This window comes from Pyricularia pennisetigena (assembly GCF_004337985.1).
Source record: "Pyricularia pennisetigena strain Br36 chromosome Unknown Pyricularia_pennisetigena_Br36_Scf_16, whole genome shotgun sequence".
NCBI lineage: Eukaryota > Fungi > Ascomycota > Sordariomycetes > Magnaporthales > Pyriculariaceae > Pyricularia > Pyricularia pennisetigena.
Genome location: NW_021940928.1, coordinates 157827 through 174001, shown reverse-complemented (window position 1 = coordinate 174001; position 16175 = coordinate 157827). Strand labels below are relative to the sequence as shown.

The 16175-nt window shown below is 49.0% G+C and overlaps 1 protein-coding gene across 1 annotated transcript; it reads left to right on the top strand.

Moving 5' to 3' along the window:
* Positions 1–7400: 7400 nt before the first annotated feature.
* PpBr36_11171 (uncharacterized protein) lies at positions 7401–15307 on the top strand (the record flags this gene model as incomplete). Its single annotated transcript, XM_029898273.1, has 5 exons — positions 7401–7878; positions 9229–9718; positions 9778–9943; positions 14000–14221; positions 14606–15307. 5 exons carry the CDS (start codon positions 7401–7403, stop codon positions 15305–15307), a joined length of 2058 nt encoding a protein of 685 aa, XP_029743338.1.
* Between the last annotated feature and the right edge of the window lie 868 nt (positions 15308–16175).

Sequence of the window (16175 nt, the reverse complement as noted above, 5' to 3'; positions counted from 1 at the left end):
TTTGCTGAACTTACAAAGCTTCACCTGGTGGCAATGATACTCCCGTTCTGCGTGCTCTGGGTCGGCATCGTCCCAATCTCACACTGCCAGATAAAATAGCTGTTCAAAATCTGCCGGGGTCGTCAAGATTGCAGACCAGCATCCTGCAGCATAAGCTCAACACGGAGAACCCGAGAGATACGAGGAGCTCATGAAACCAAGCTTGCAGGACGAAGCACTGGCATAGTCATGTAAGAGTAGCAGGGGTACAGATGTAAACTCTTGGGAACCGAGAAACTATGAGAGCATATTAGAATGCCCAACGTGAGAAAGACGCACTATATTGAACATCGTACGTTTAGGATCGGGACCTACTAATTCTTGAACAATGAGGCTTCCGTCCTTTTTCTTTTCAGGAAGGTAGAGAAATGTGGGCAGGTGGCTTGGCCGTCTAGAATTCTTTTGTTTCCTGGTCTGAAGCTGTCTGTGGATCTGAAACGGAAACGAGTTCTGTATGTGGAAGTGATAGAAGATGTTTGAGATCATGATCTTCTGGGATTTTTTCTACCTCAGTGCTATGGGAGCTAGGGGATAATATTATACACGATCCATCAAAATTCAGGAGAGGTGATTGCGGATGGCAAGAATACAGGGCAAGCAGGCTTCGCAGGCTTCACAGATAGCTGATGGCTTTGTTGGATACCAGTGCAATAAAGAAATAGATATACATTGATCCAGATTTCATTTGTTGACTATCTGACATTTATAAATCTGAAGGTTTTGTTCCTGTTACCCCCGGCAGCTGTTTGTTGCGGGTATGATGATTCAGAATTGCGCATGCCGTTCTGCAAATGTGGCTGGGTGGCTGCGTTTGCTTGCATGTTTCCTCTATGGCCAACCTCACAGCCTTTAACCGTACTGCTGCTCCGGGTCACCGTCTGGACATTGCTGTTGAGAGGCAACATACCTTGATCCCTGCTAGCAATCATTTTTACAGTCTGAGCTGACTCCTTAGCATCGAGCTTCTTCTGTAGCTCGATTACCTCCAGGTCTTTCTTCTGCAACTGCTGTTTCACACCCTCGTACGCCAGCCTCAACAAAGCCTTTTCGCCCTCCTCTTGACGTAGTAGCTGAAGCTCTGCCATTAGATGACGACGGAAATTGAGTTGCTGCGAGGCAATTTCCGCAAGTATCGTTTCCAACGCCTGCGTCTCGATAGTCGTGTCTTCAAGGTTAGATGCGGATTTTGAGCCCACCATGTTGCGTTTTAAGTCGAGTGGCAACTGATAAGGCGCCTTGCGCTTTCTCTTTGGTGCGACATTCCTCTGAGAAATTGTACTCGCGGTATCCACGGAAGCGGTTGCTTCCGCTGCATTATCCAAAGGTCTATCATCTTTGACAACAGCGTCAGATAGATTTGCGACAGGCTTGGAGGAATGAAGCTTACTATTGGTTGGTCCACGCCGCGCTGATGGCAGGGCTGTGCGCTCTACGATGTCAACTGGTGTTAGAGTTGTCCGCGAGATACATATTTTTTTTTGAAGAAATACGGCTCCATACTGGCGAGCAGAAGGTTCTGCTGAAGTCCATCGGGCTGGGACATAGTTCCCCAACTCGAAGAGCTGCCAATGAAAGAACTTTGATCAAACTAAGTACAAGCCTGACAATGGCTGCTATGAGGAAAGAGCGGTTGGGATAGTATAGATTGAATGGCAGTAATTAGATGCTTGGGATTTTAAATACTTTTTGTCATTTCCAACCTGCAACGCATCCATAAATTTCCCGATTCTTGAACATTATTCCAGGAACCAGGCCACCAAAAGAAATGCGCTACTATGAGTCAACCTCTCTAAAGACTGCGCCCAAACTGTTGGGAATGATGACGGAAAACAGAAATTTCATTCTTGGCTCGCACTCTATACATGAAAGAAACCAGAAACGGCAACGTAATCTCGGGGAGGCCGAGGACAAACACTCGGGAACACGTCCGGCCTCCCCCTGGGATCTTTTTGGGACCAATCAGCCGCGAGAGTCAAGACCGGGTCTTGAAGCCGCTCAGCCATATTAGATCATTGGTGGTTGCCTTTGTTTGTCATGGTTCGCCAACGCGGCTGTGCAAGGGTTGAATTTCCTGTGAAAGGTATCGCAGCGCTGGGGTATGAATTGCGTTAAAACTGGTCATATTTTATAGCGCATTACCAAAGCAGGTTCTTTCGCCCATTTACTTAGTGCAGAAATGTGCCAAGAGAAAATACCCCTGAAACACTGCATGACCTGCTTTTGTCAACCTACACCGCATTCGCAAAGCAAGGAGGGCGAAGAATCTTGCCAAGTGCAGATCGAGAGCAACATATCCAAGTTGGGTGCCGGGATGCTCCGTGGAGGTGAAGGCCAGGAGGAACGAGCCCGTCAAAAGATTCCCGCAGGAAAGTCAGCATTAAATTCACCCCTGATTCTTCAACCACATTGATGATGATATCGATGATCCGTAAGGATATTAAGACAAGGATTCCAAACAAGCTGCATCGTATTACAGCCTCGCACCGGTCAATCAGTGTGCCTTCTTTTTTGATCGTGGCCGACCAATCGCTTCCACAAAAATCAAATAGGCCTGTTTCGAAGCTGATTTCAATTTTAAATGGCGTGCGCCCGACTTCTATGTGTAGTGAACGAACGTAGCAAATACTGCCGCTGCCGATTGGAATTGGATGGGGCATAGCTTGACGGAGAACCGGATGGTATTCCGTATGCAGGGGTAAGTAAATATTGCTGCCTGTCACCCTAGTGGCTTAATTAGCCTACCTGTCGCTGAAAGCCGGTATGACAAACTTGGAAGCATAGCAGCCTTTTGGCCCGGCCAGATTTGGAAGTGGACAAATTAGTTTAACTCGTGTCGTTTGTTTCCATTTGGACTGTAGTAAAGAACTGTAGCGAGGTGTTTGATGATGGATGCAAGTCAGCCCTCCAGAAGAGGTTGTCTGTATTAACTTACTCTCAGGTACATCACTTAACTGCAAACATAGTTCGACACTCAACTGTCATAATTCGTTTTTCAGAACCAGCGGCTTTTTCCATTCATCTTCACATGAATCACACCAGGATTTACTTGCAACTTCACAAAAGCTAGGTAAGGGAAAGCCCAAAATGCCTCATGCTTGCTGGGTGACGCTGAACCGCCCGCTGACTACGATAGATGAGTCAAAGTCACTTTACGGCATGGATTGTTTTTATCGGCTCGTTTTGCCCGAAAACTGCATGCCTTTGAGCCGCAACTCATTCGTTCGCCAGTGCAGTCCGCAAAAAGAAGGCAACCGACTAGCCTTTGGAAAGCCAAAGGCAAGGTTATGCGGTATATGATTGACATATAAAGCCCAGCTATCATCATCGTCTGTTTGCGTCTCTTATTTCAGTAACGCAGACCATAAATCACTTTTTGTTTGACTTTTTTTCCCCAGAGCATTGGGGCGAGGAAATATGCCGAACAATCAGACTGATCAATGCCCGCAACCGGCTGGCATTGGATGGACATCCAGTCAACATCTTCCTCAACATGTTGGATCCCCTAGGCGGGGAGCTGGAGCATCAGAATCAAGAGATTCGTCTACCCCAAACGCGGACCGCGACGCTGGCCTAAACAAGCCGAAAGCTAAGAGGCAAAAGCGGTCTCCTTCACAAGAACCAGCCTTGTTAACCAATGCGACAAACGCTCCGTCAAGTCCCAGAGTTACCCCTTCAACTGCCCAAGTAACGACAGCAACCGCGCATAAAGGAACAGCAGAAGAACCGGCTACAGATCCCAACAACGGTTTCGAACCCATGTCCCGGGCGCGCAAATCACGTTGGCAGGATGGAACCCCGGCAATGACAATGGTGTACAATATTCGAAGCTGACCACCCCGGGATACAGCAGGGCAAAGCGGTATTTTCAGAATACTGAACACGAGCGTAGGACATACAGATGCAAAAATTATCTTAGTTGCCTTGTTCACCCAGGGTGGGATGTGGCGCTTGTTGGCACAAGCATCCCATAGTATTGTATGATTGATCGAAATCTCCTCATCTTTACTATATTGTATTATTATGCCCTTGCTGAAAGGGAGAGGTAGGCTTCACTTTCTTGTTTGTTGCTCGCGCGAGGGCATCCATGGAACAGACCTTGGGTTTAGCTGCTCATGGCAATGAGCTATAGAGTTAAGATCAGCTCAAATGGCTCGCACATACCAATGATTGTTGCAAAACACAAAGGTTTTCTAAAGCCAGCAGGCGTTAGTCAGGCAAGTTACAGCAGATTTGATCGTTCTTGGTGTAGTATGGTATCTCTGGCCGACATCGAATGTGCGACTGAAGCTTGTTTCTATACCGGCCACACCACTCCGCAGCAATGGTCCTCCTATGACCGCAGCTGTAGTCCATCTATAGGGGGTATTGTTGGTCAGTTGTGGTTTCCCGGATGGAAACATTGCTTGGAGGCGAAGAAAGTAGATAAACGGGCGAAAATCCATCCAACATACATATTGGTAGGTGCACATGATAGCCAAGATGTGCCGTCAATTACAACCAAAAGGCATGCGATTCGGTCGCTTCAGGACAAAGATTGCCTCAAGATGACTAAGTTGAATAACGAAGAAACTCTCATAAGGGCGGCACGTCGATAGATATGCGCTATACTGTACAGTAATATGTATCTTCAGCGACAAGATGCAGAATGGAAAGGGATGGTGTTTTCTGAGGCTGGTTTTCTTGGGATATATACCCACGTTGACCCAAATGAGCTCATAAGACGGTCAGGGAGAGTGTAATATAGGGTTGAAATATTTACTGGGACCCTTACAAACGATCGAGCTGCATGCATTTGGAAAGGATGGTGGTTCTCCTTTCATAGCCTTGTTCCTAGCCTACAGTTGTTTGGAAAGCGCTAGTGTCTTCCGCCTTTAGTCTCCACCTCCAGCAGCGGTGCAAGCAGGGTTCGTAGATGAGGGCGTGCAAAAGTGGAGACGTAAGGGTGTAGTGGGTGGATATTTCATGTACCTGACAGTGGAGAAGCTAGAACAAGCCTAGATCTCGTCACTAGCCCTGGCTAAAAGGTTCAACAGCTGCGTATAGAACGGATCAATGTTGCCAATATTTGGCAGCTCCGATGAGCATACGATGCTGTGAATATATGCATTGATTGTTGAGATTTTGTTCTGCCCATCAACGGCTAGCACTAGCCTGAGGCGCTCCCAATACATAGTAACTACTGGCCTACTGAGCTTCGATGTCTGGTCCCCGCAAACGCCTGCGAGTCGCAAAATTCGCGCATGTAGAAGCAAAGCAGATGAAAACACCGCCTTGTATTGACATCTCTTGTATGATGCGAGCGGACTTTTGGTAGGTCTGGCTCATTTTCTGAAAGTTGTCATCAGCAGAGCTGATCTGATGTGCTAGCCTGGCGAATATCGCGATATCCGCTCTTTTTGCACCCAAAGAATACCAAGCAAGGACAACCACGAGACAGATGAACAACTTCCATAGAGTCAGCGTCAGTTCGAGTCTTTGCAGGGATTCTGTGTAAAGCCATCCGTCCTCCATGGATTTGGACGCCAAACCCTCACTGTAGAAGAATCAGTTAGATTGAAGTTCAGTTGCCGAAAAACACAATACTTACACACTGTCATCCCTCGAAGACTTGAGCTTTTGGGCATCTTGTGCAATTGGAGCAAAGAGGCAAAACGTGCCCAGTCCCAATACCCCGGTCAGCGCGGCTGAGGAAAAGGCTGCTAGGTACAGCGGAAAGCCTGCTTGACTGAGGACCTTGACGAGGGTGATGAAGGCCGATTCAACTTTCAACAGGGTTTTACCGATAGTAGCAAGCGAGTCGAATTTGCGGATCAGTCGTCTCACTGAACGGTCGGTTGTTCTTCTCAGTACTTCGTCTGTAACGGCATTCAGAATGGGCTTCATGAAGCCCCATAAACGTTCCTGAAGGAGGTCCAGAGGGAAGGAAATGGCGGCAAGTAGATTGTTCTCGACGTGCAGAAGAAACAGGATGGGATTACACCCGACGCACATCAACAACAGAAGTGCATACGGAATCCATCGATAATTCCACCAGGCATCCCTAGGGCGGTGGTTACCGAGCAAGTGAGATTTTTCGGTTACGACCATTTTGCAGGAGCATGAAATAAGCCGTTTGTGGCGATTATGATCGGGAAGCAGCTGTACCTATGGCTCTATTATACCCAGCTCATTTATTGTATTCTCTCGGAACTGTGGATGGCTTCGCCATCGTTTTCCACTGGACGACGTAATAGGATGATGAAGTTGTGCGATGCAGATAGCAGCTAGCCCCACCGGCAACCACTATGACGGCTTGAAAGTTTTAGATTTCACAACACGAAGTCTGCCCCTGCTGACAACAATGTCTGGATCCGGTCCAGGGCGGCTAAGGTCTGATTTTCTTTCTTTTTGGGTTATGAAATACGGCCAGGAAATTTATGCAGCACAGCATATTTGGAAATTTGCCATGCATATTACATCCGAGTAGCTTGGACGTTGCAGCTCAATCTATCAATCCCGGTGTGGTCACATCCCTTCTGTTCGGCAGGATTACAAACCTGGGCAGCGGAAACCGCTATGCTTTCCTGGGGTAGTACGTGGGTCGGGGCTTCGTCGTCCCGACAGCCCATCGCACTTTGGGCTGCCCCACCCTACCCGCTATTTCTAAGAGCTGGCCAGTACGGTGCTAACGTTAGGGGAAAACCGATGCTATTGATCGCAGAGTCCCAGGTTCCCAAAGTACACACCCCTCCTGCTACAGCATGCGCGAAATTTATTGCCCAGACGACATATTCGCGTTAATTACACGATTCATGTACGCAACCGGAAGGTGTGGACTGATTTGCGACATTTACACGTGCTGTCATTATTTTGCATCTTGCTGGCCTTGACCCTTCCTAGAAATCCCAGTGCTACAGGCAAGCATACTGGGGTATTGACCCAGCACTGGCAACGGTTATGTACACCCAGTCCTGGAACTCGTTCCTAATGGTTGCTTTTGTGCTATGGACAGGGTCGACTGATATTTACAAGGATGAAAATGAGATGCATGTCACCTTTAGCACCTTCCAGATTCATCAAATTGTCCCCAGCTGAGGACAATTTGACCAGGGCTTGTACACATAGCTCTGGTTTGCCAAGATACCAAACACCGCTGAACAAGTTGTACAAATACGGGCGGGGCGTAGGGCAGATGTGCACATTCATCGTGCATTTAACGTGACCCTGTCGTCTGTGCAGTAAATTTCGTTTGTGATGTAAGGGGTGTGTGAATTGGAACCTGCGAGCCTACATAAATCACTTGACCCCTCTCTCTCTTAGCTAGCCTAGCTGGAAAGACGTCCAGACTCTATTATCTTGTCACCACTGGCCCTGAAAACAGCATGAATGCGCAAAAGGGAACCGAGAGGCTCGCTTCAGTCGAGGAGAGGCATTCTGATAGTCCTCATACCCCAGAAACCTTGGCTGGCGAGCTGCTCAACCAGCCGGCCGTTGACCGTTTCAAAGAGCTCGTCGTCGCTTGGAGAACACCACGCAACCAGAAGTTCTCTTGCCTCGACGTTGATGAACCAGATCCGACCAAGGCGACTGCCGCATATTTCAAGCTCAGTCTTCACCACGAGTCCTCGTCAGCTCTTCAAGCCCTGTTTTCCTTGGTAGCCCTTATCCAAGCAAACAAACGGTTAGATGAGCTGAAGCCAGCTGAGAGCAAGTACAGACCTCGATCTGCACTCAAAAAAGCTTACGAACAGCTTGACAGCAAAGTAAAATACAAGACTTTCCGCAACCGCCTATCTGCAGCCAGATCACTCGATGAACAGCTGAGGGGACTCGTCGTCTTCCTTCCATTCAAATCCTATGGTACAAACATCATAAGATATTCCAAGCAAGCAAACTCTAGAGGCTTTCAAAAATCCCTCCTAGGACACCCTCATCATAAAGTGCTTTTGCGTGTCGGAGAAGAGTTTCTCAGATCTGTTCAAACCAATGGTGAATTTCCGACGAGGATATGGGAAGCCAACCCTTTTGGGCCGGGCTTGCCCTTTGCGCATCAAGTTAGCCTTCTTGCAATCGAGGCCAAGTATTTGCCTCGAAGCGAATATGAGTTGGACTCAGATGGATACATAGTCGCAGCTCAGTCTCTTATCCCATCGATCCCACCTCCAGGACCAGCTCCGTCTTCAGCCGCTCGAGCCATGGTTAAGAACACGTCAACAACGATCATTCCAAGTCTGGACATTTCATTCTCACCATTCCCGTTCCCCGACGCGTCAAATACCACTGCTATTGTCGGACCGTGCCCATCACATCCGTTGTCTTTATCATCATCAGAAGAACCGAGCTCTGAATTCCCCGAATCGCTAAATGCCATTTCCGGGATCGGACCACCTTCTCCAACTACATCAATCCAGGAAGGCGACAATGATAATAACACAAGATCGCTTTTGCCCAATTGCCGTTCGTCGACCTCAACACCACAGCATACCGGACTTGATTTTTCTCCATCGATCCTCACTGCCACTACCTCCTCAACACCACAGTCGTCAACATTTCAGTCACGACTATCACCAACTTTGATAGCTTCTCCAGTAGCGGAATGGCCTGGCCGTACCCCAGCTACTAGTTTGGCTAAAGCAAACTGGTCTTGGGTACGCGATATCAACAAAAACAGCAATTGCCACCAAGACACACGTCTCCCCGACGGCTGTCTTGCACAACAAGAACCTCTTTCCCCTACATTCGAGACCTTGACTTCAGCCTTGAAAAAGCAGTTGACCCCAGAGGGAGCTGCATCAACAGTAACCGCCCCTACGTCGACTTGGCTGAACGACGCCCAATTGTCACTTCATCTGCTGAAGAACGGCGAGTGGCTGAACGATGGCATTATCAACGCATATATAGAAGCCCGTACAGCACAGACCGAGGCCGCACAGGCCAAAGCCGGACAAGCCGGGCCAAAAATATCTTTCCTCCACAGCTACTCTCTAGATCAGTTCAGTCCTAATCGGACGAGTCAGGCTCGACGCGTTCGTCATCCCCGAGAATATGATTTGACTTTGATGCCTGTTAACGACAATAAGCACTGGTACCTTCTGGTCATATACAAACAGTGTGGTGTCTTAGGCTCAGGCCAAGACGAATGGGTAGCTTGCTTTCTCGATTCTTCGCCGTCGCATTCATCCCATAATAGGACACTGGCCCGCTGGATAGAGCAGAGAGGCTATGGGAACAAGTTGGTGGTACGAAAAGAGGTCAAGGCTCCTCGGCAGAGGAACAATATTGACTGCGGAGTCTACGTGCTGGCGTTCGCCGACAAGATCTTGGAGGATACTCATAAGTTTGTCACAGCAGTCAACCTTGGAGAAGATCTCGACTGGGAAGTTGATGCAGCAAAACTTCGGAATAAAATAAAAATCTTCCTTAGCACGGCTTCCAATAATGCTAGGAGCGGCAGGATCGCAAGTGATAGCGACTGTGATATGGAGGACGTTGTGACTGAGGCCGTCGAAATCTACGCCACTATGGATGACAATGAGAAGAAAACGTCTGATAGATCAACTATTGTCGCCCCTTCGACTTCACCCAAGTCAAGAGCACCTGATGGCCCTGCCTCCGCGAGGCTATCATCTGCCGTTTCGTCCCCAAGCTATACGATTTCGCGGGTGCCGTCTGAATCATTGGGGCCGGATGTGGATAACGCGTTAGTATAAATGAATACTGACCCGTAGTTGCCCAACTAACATTCCTTGCTTTTGACAGGACCGAAAAGACTCCTGCCGTAATCGCCGGCACCAGGATTACAGGCGCTGAATGTCCCGCCGGTCCGACGCTGGAAACAAAGTCGTGCGACCCGACCGAGTCGACGGGATTCTCGCAACCATCGTCGCCGGCCTCTGCTCAATCATCACCATCGCACATCGACACCGTAATTTCTATACTTGTCGCAGTTTTTTCGATTTTACCGCAGCAAGAAATCCGACAGCTACAGAAAGTTAACCCACTGGTTTTGTCTCATCAAGTTCAAAAGGCGCTCCACCAGGTTGATTCCCGACCCGCTTCAGACGAGCTCTCTCAGCATTTGTCCCCCACTTGCCAAATGCCAGACGCTCCCTCCGCCTCGGCGACCAATGACTCACCAACGGAAGATAGTGAATCGCCCTGCAGAGGGCGTAAGCGGGGCAGCAGCCCTTGGTCAATGGGTCAGAAGCGGCAAAGGGTCGCATGCCCCTGTGATTTTTGTCCACCGACGACAGACGCTACTCCTGATATTTCGCGAACCACCGGTTCCGGCAGTACACTCTCTGATGCAGCTACGAATGACCTTCAGCTTTCATTAAAAACTATTGCTCCGACAGTTGTATTTCCATTGGCAGACCGTGCTGACTGGCAGCCGGATTGTGGCACTCCCAGAGAAAACTCTGCTCGTAAGTGTGCTCCTTTTATTATCTTTTTGCGCCGTCCAAGTTGACATCCGCAGCAAATTTTCCACCGAATACGGCTCAACTCCCCTCGAAGCTTGCCAGAAGTCCGCGGATGCCCACCCCAATCTCGACTGCCCTGATCGCCAACCAGACCAGCGTTCCAAAGCTTAAGAATTTGGCACACGGAGCAACAACCTCGCCACATCCTTTGTCCCACGATTCCGGCATACCAGCCTCATCTTTCGAGCCCCCTTCACGCATTGCAGTTGCGGATCTTTTGCAGAATGTAACCGAGGAGCCTACACGGAGAGAGGCATTTCTGATACGTATGATCGATTGTTTCCTTGTCAAAAAAGCGACCTACTAATTCCGACTGAAGAGGCATATGGCAACTTCAAGGATGATTTCCCCGGGCTTGTCGACTACCTGATCCGCAACCGTCACCGTATCGAGAGCCCACCAACAAACGAAACTGAAACAAGCCAGTCCGTTCAAGAGGCGGACAGATTTCTCAACCTGGCGAATACTCTCCAGGACCTCGCAAAACGTGACTTGGACGTTGCCAACAAAGTTTCAAAAAGGCTTGACAGAATGACCGAACACTCGCTTGTTGCGATTTCTAACCGACGCGGCTTGCGCAAAGAGGAAATCACAAAGTTAATGGTTGATAATTGGACAAGCTGGGAAACGAGTGATATAAGGGAAGTAGAAAAAATAATTGGGGCAACCGAATCTGCGAGCATACAACTGCACATTGCACAGGAACCGAAGGCTGATGCCGAACTCAGGATTCTAATACCGCGACAACGTGGGCTGCAGTTGACGGAAAATTACCGAAGACTCCCTGTTATTATCTCGACGGCCAATTCCCAAATCCCTCGCCCGTTTTTCAGAGATCTGTCCTTTTCACAGTCGCTCTAACAATTTCAATCGACCAACCCTCTTCCACCTGTATTTCTTTTAATTGCGGCGCTGTCATTTCATTGTATAATAGCTTCAAAGCTTCGGAAGAATCCCGGACCGTAACTCCCATTCCGGAAATGACTATGATTTTGGCCGGAATCGAGAATTTGATTTCTTTGCCACCGAAGTACACTTCCATCCCACTTGGAAGGAGATCGATCTGAGGGTAGTTAGCAAAAGAAGTACGCGTAAAAAAGCTGCGTGAACATACGTCGCTCATGGCTGGCAACTTCAACCTTGCCTCGTAGACTCCTCGAAAGTCTTGCCGAAGAGATAGTGGAAGGGAATTGGAACGTTCGATTTAGGACATGATGGACTAAAAGAGCAGGAGTTCGGATTTCTTTTTTGGAGCAGGTTTATCTGAGGGGTAGGCGGGGTAAGTGAGGCGCTAGCTAGCACGTGCTAAAGATGGTGAAACAGCTGACAACAATTACTTGCCCGCCTTCGTCCTTGACCCAATTATGAGTGTAATTTTGCCGAGCCAATAGCGTTGCAATTTGTAAAGGTCGAGTTGGGCATCCACATTGCTGCCCAATGTTTTCGCATGTCAACCTATTCTACCGCTGGATACTCTATTTCGAGCAGTAAAATCCCCGTTTATTGGCAGCTCTGGTTACTCTACTCCGTTCTGTTGCCAGAGCCAGATGCAGCTCCCTCAGATAACAGTCTATTTAATTACCATGGTGGTAAGACTAAAAATCCCTCCCTTGGCTCTGTCGTGCACTGGTATGGACCTTGTGGGCGTTGCCGACTTTGGTCATAGTTTTGCAGAAAAAAATAAATTTAGGTAATTACTTGATTTCCTCCCGCAAACAGTAAAGTTGGTAAAGGCCCACGCATACGTGGGGTTCGACCGCTCCTGACACGAAAGAAGCGGGGGAAATTGACGTCAGAATTCAAAGGATTACACAAGGATGGTATAACGTGACATCACGTGATTGTCACGAAGTGATCTTTGTGATCCCACTGAGCTCCTTGCACGGACTCAAGGGCGGAAATTTCGACTTTGATCTTGGAAGTGGGTGCCCTTACCGTGAAATGTTTATACATTCATCCCTTGTGATAAAAAGATTATACAGCCGTTCACCGAGAGCACGCACTGTGCTTATCGATTATGTCAAGTGTTTTGCACAAATGAGCACGGTCCAGCTAGTACGACAAAGGTAACACCAAACAGAACGCGCAAACCTACGCGAGCAATTCCCGTGAGGTATCTATTGGATGCGGTGGATCGCGCCCAAAGTGCTCATCAAATAGAAAAGCTGGAAGACAGGGAATTTTAATGTCTAAATTATTCAAATCAAGGAAGTGCAATGCCTTTGTCAACCGTGCTATTTATTTCAAATCTAGTGCAGCAACGAAAATTTCTTGTTGCTGTCGCCAAAGAAAAGCTCGGAGATTGCGAGGCTATCATGGCAACGTAAAGTGCGTCCTGGGCGTGGGTGATGTGACTATCATGTGCTGTGAAGCTCCTGTGGGGTCCAGCCAGGGTTTGGTGATCTCAGGGTCTAAATGTCACAACAAGGACTTGACTCACCGGCACAATTACCTACACGAATACTCCTAGCTTCACCAAGGACCTATAGCCAGCAAAAATGCCATGTCACGAAGCAAGCCAGATGGCAAGGTCCAACCGCTTTTCCCTTATCTTTGACCAGTAAAAGAGCTATTTCCCCGTAGGATTACGTTTTCTCAATTATGCAGGAGGCCCTCCACTTTCTCGGCTTGGAGCAAAAGCGCAACCCCATTGGCGGGCCTGGGGCGGCAAATTGCGGGTCCAGCGGAAGCGACGAGGTACGTAAGGCAACATTAGAATTGGGGACAATGGACCGCATTCCTTAGCAGACTTGAATCCTGCAGCTCCATTTCTGCGCTGATCAAAAAAGTGAAGTTAGGGAGTGGGATATTTCCAGGTTTGGTTGTGTCTAAAGCTTGTTTCGCACTCCCTCAACCGCCAGCCCCTGCTAGCACCCGGAGAATTGGCAACATCCACCCTCGAGGGCGCCTCGAGGGCGCATGGGGTCAGTCACCCTCACAGCCCTCGCCCCCTGGCCCAAATCAGCCCCGGTCTTTTTGTTGTTATCGATAAATTGCTACTTCAATATGCCCATCCATGTCGAATTGTGAGATGCGTCGTCCTTGCAACTCCGCAATCGACGTGACGCGCAACATGCGCCGCAAAAGCCCCTTCTCAAATTCTCCAACCCCTCCGTTGTCAGACGACCACGCCAACAGCTTAACGACAACCATAGCAACAGAATCCTCGCCATTGTGCCCCACTCCCTTCCACTCCGCTAGCAGTGTCCCACAAGGGTTGGGTAACGTTGATGTACTATTTGCCACTAAGCAGCCGTCACAGGCTGCGATCGTTGCCTTCAACTCCCCAGTCGACAACGCCGAGATCACGACCAATCCAACGGGATCACTTTTAACCTCTCTCTCCACTAACCCGGCAGTTTCACCGCCCTCCGTATCGCCGCGTTCCTTGTTCCACCATGAAAATCCAACCCTGACGGCAACCTCGAATTGCAACATCGATGGCGCTACCAAATGCACCGTGGCTCGCCTCTTGCTTACGAACGCCTCACCTCAAGTAGTTGGGAAACAAACGTGCCATGTCCCACGATTCGTCACCGAGGAAGAGAGCGAGCCCTATTGACGGAGATGTTGCCAGCGTCTTGGCTACACCGCTTCGCCCTGTATCACCAGCATCAATAACTGTTGGTGACGAGGACGACGGCGACAAGATTAATGAGAATGGCGATCAGGAGGGCGAGGTCGACGCCTACACTGAAACCAATTTCTCGACTGTCGGCCTTGTAAGCTCAAGCGCTGTCTCTCCACAGCCCCAAGATTCGCCATTTATAGAGCAATCAATCTCGACCACAAGCTTGCCGCTGTTGTTTGAATCAATGGAGACTTTTATCGAAAAAGATGCATCTACCGGTGGCTATAAAACCAAACGGCTGCAGTTAAACTCAGAAACGCGTACCGCGCTCAAAAAGAAGAAATTGAGTCATCCCGACGTCGCCTCTCAATCAACTCCGTCCTTGAGAAAATCTACCTGGCTGAAAGATGCAATATCGTCCTTGAATCGACTTGTTGAAGGCGAACGGCTTAACAATGCCATTGTCAATGCTTGCATGCATATCTTGGCCATAAGACATAGATTTTGTTTCTTCAATAGCCACTTTCTCCTTCAGTCAGGGCCGCCCATCTCGTGGAAGCGGAAGGCTGAATATGGAGATCCCCTGCAGTCGGACCTTGTTCTGATACCTATCTACGAAAATGATCACTGGTACCTCTTGGTCATGTATAAGTCGGACATTGGAGATAGGGCGCAAAAGGATCGAGTAGTCTGTTTTCTCGACCCTTTAGAGTCAACCTCACGGTCCTATGAACGTACTTTTACATATTGGACGTGGTACCTCAGCGATCTCGGTTATCAAGGAGCTGTGCACCGAAAACAGATCACGTTTCCCCAACAGCTCAACTTTGTTGACTGCGGAGTCTTCAGCATTGCATTCGCCTACCAGATTGCTGAGAATCGTCAGAGGTTTGTCAATGCTGTCGAGAGCGGGACAGGTCTAGACTGGACCATCGACGCACCCAAGTGGCGTATATATATACGGTCTGAGCTAGAGCCCACCTACGACGACAGTTCCGCTACTCTATATTACAAACCTAAAAATACCAGGGAGGGCAATGACAATGCCCGCATAGAGGTGGTTTCGGCCTGCCATGCCTTAAAGGCTCTGCCGAAAGCTTCGAAGCAAGCCCTGCCGTTAGCGACAATTGCGTCTTCCGTGGACGCCGCTGTGGATCCAGACCTCGTGATGGGCCATAACATGACTATGGCCAGTGTGCTTGCTGCTTCATCCCCCCTGAATCACCATCATTGCTAAAGGGCGGCGTAACCATTGACTTGTAAGTGAGAAGGAACTCTAAATCGCAACAGGATTGCTAATATCAGTCTGCGGTTAATAGGGCCAATCCTGAAATCTCCCCACAAGCGACAACATGCTCTAGTCTAGATATTCGCTACCTATGTCGCGTGCATTTGCGAAGTCGTCAACGCCATCCTTAACGCCAATTTCGCCTCCCTTTCAATACACTCCAGTGCAGATCACTGCCGAGAGAGAGGAGCAGGCAATGCAGAAAGAAGCTGCATCACAGGACAGTGACAAGCCATTTTCACACCCTGTGTTCACGTCGTCGTCACTAAATACTACTGCGGCTGCCCTTTTTGAAGCTTTCTCAGTTCTATCGCGGGAAAAGATCGAGAGACTGCGGGCTGCCCATCCCCAAAACTTAACTGAAGAGGTACAAAAGGCTCTTGATTGGATTCTCCAGCACGCCTTGTGCTTCGGGCAAGGCGATGGATGGGTACAACTCGTATAGAAAAACTGGACAGACCATTCCCAACCCTATCCTACCTCCTGCCAATCAGTTGCTTGCCCCGCTGCTTGCCCCTTTCCGCGAACCCGAACACTCCGGTCCTGGCAACCCTCAACAGTTTTCACACTCCAATCGCTTGTCCATATCGAGTCTAGTGTGGCAAACCAGCCAAGTTGCACCGGATGCCATGGGTGTTCAACGTCCGCGTCCGCAGCCTTTGCCTGTCCCATCGGCAAATCTTGAGATGGCATCCACGGCCCTGAACCGCAGTCGACAGGGAAAAAACGGTATCCTGTCGTCCCCGACCCGACAGGACGACACATCATCAATGAAAATTGGCGCTGTTGTGAATTGCACATCTGGTAGGAATCAAGC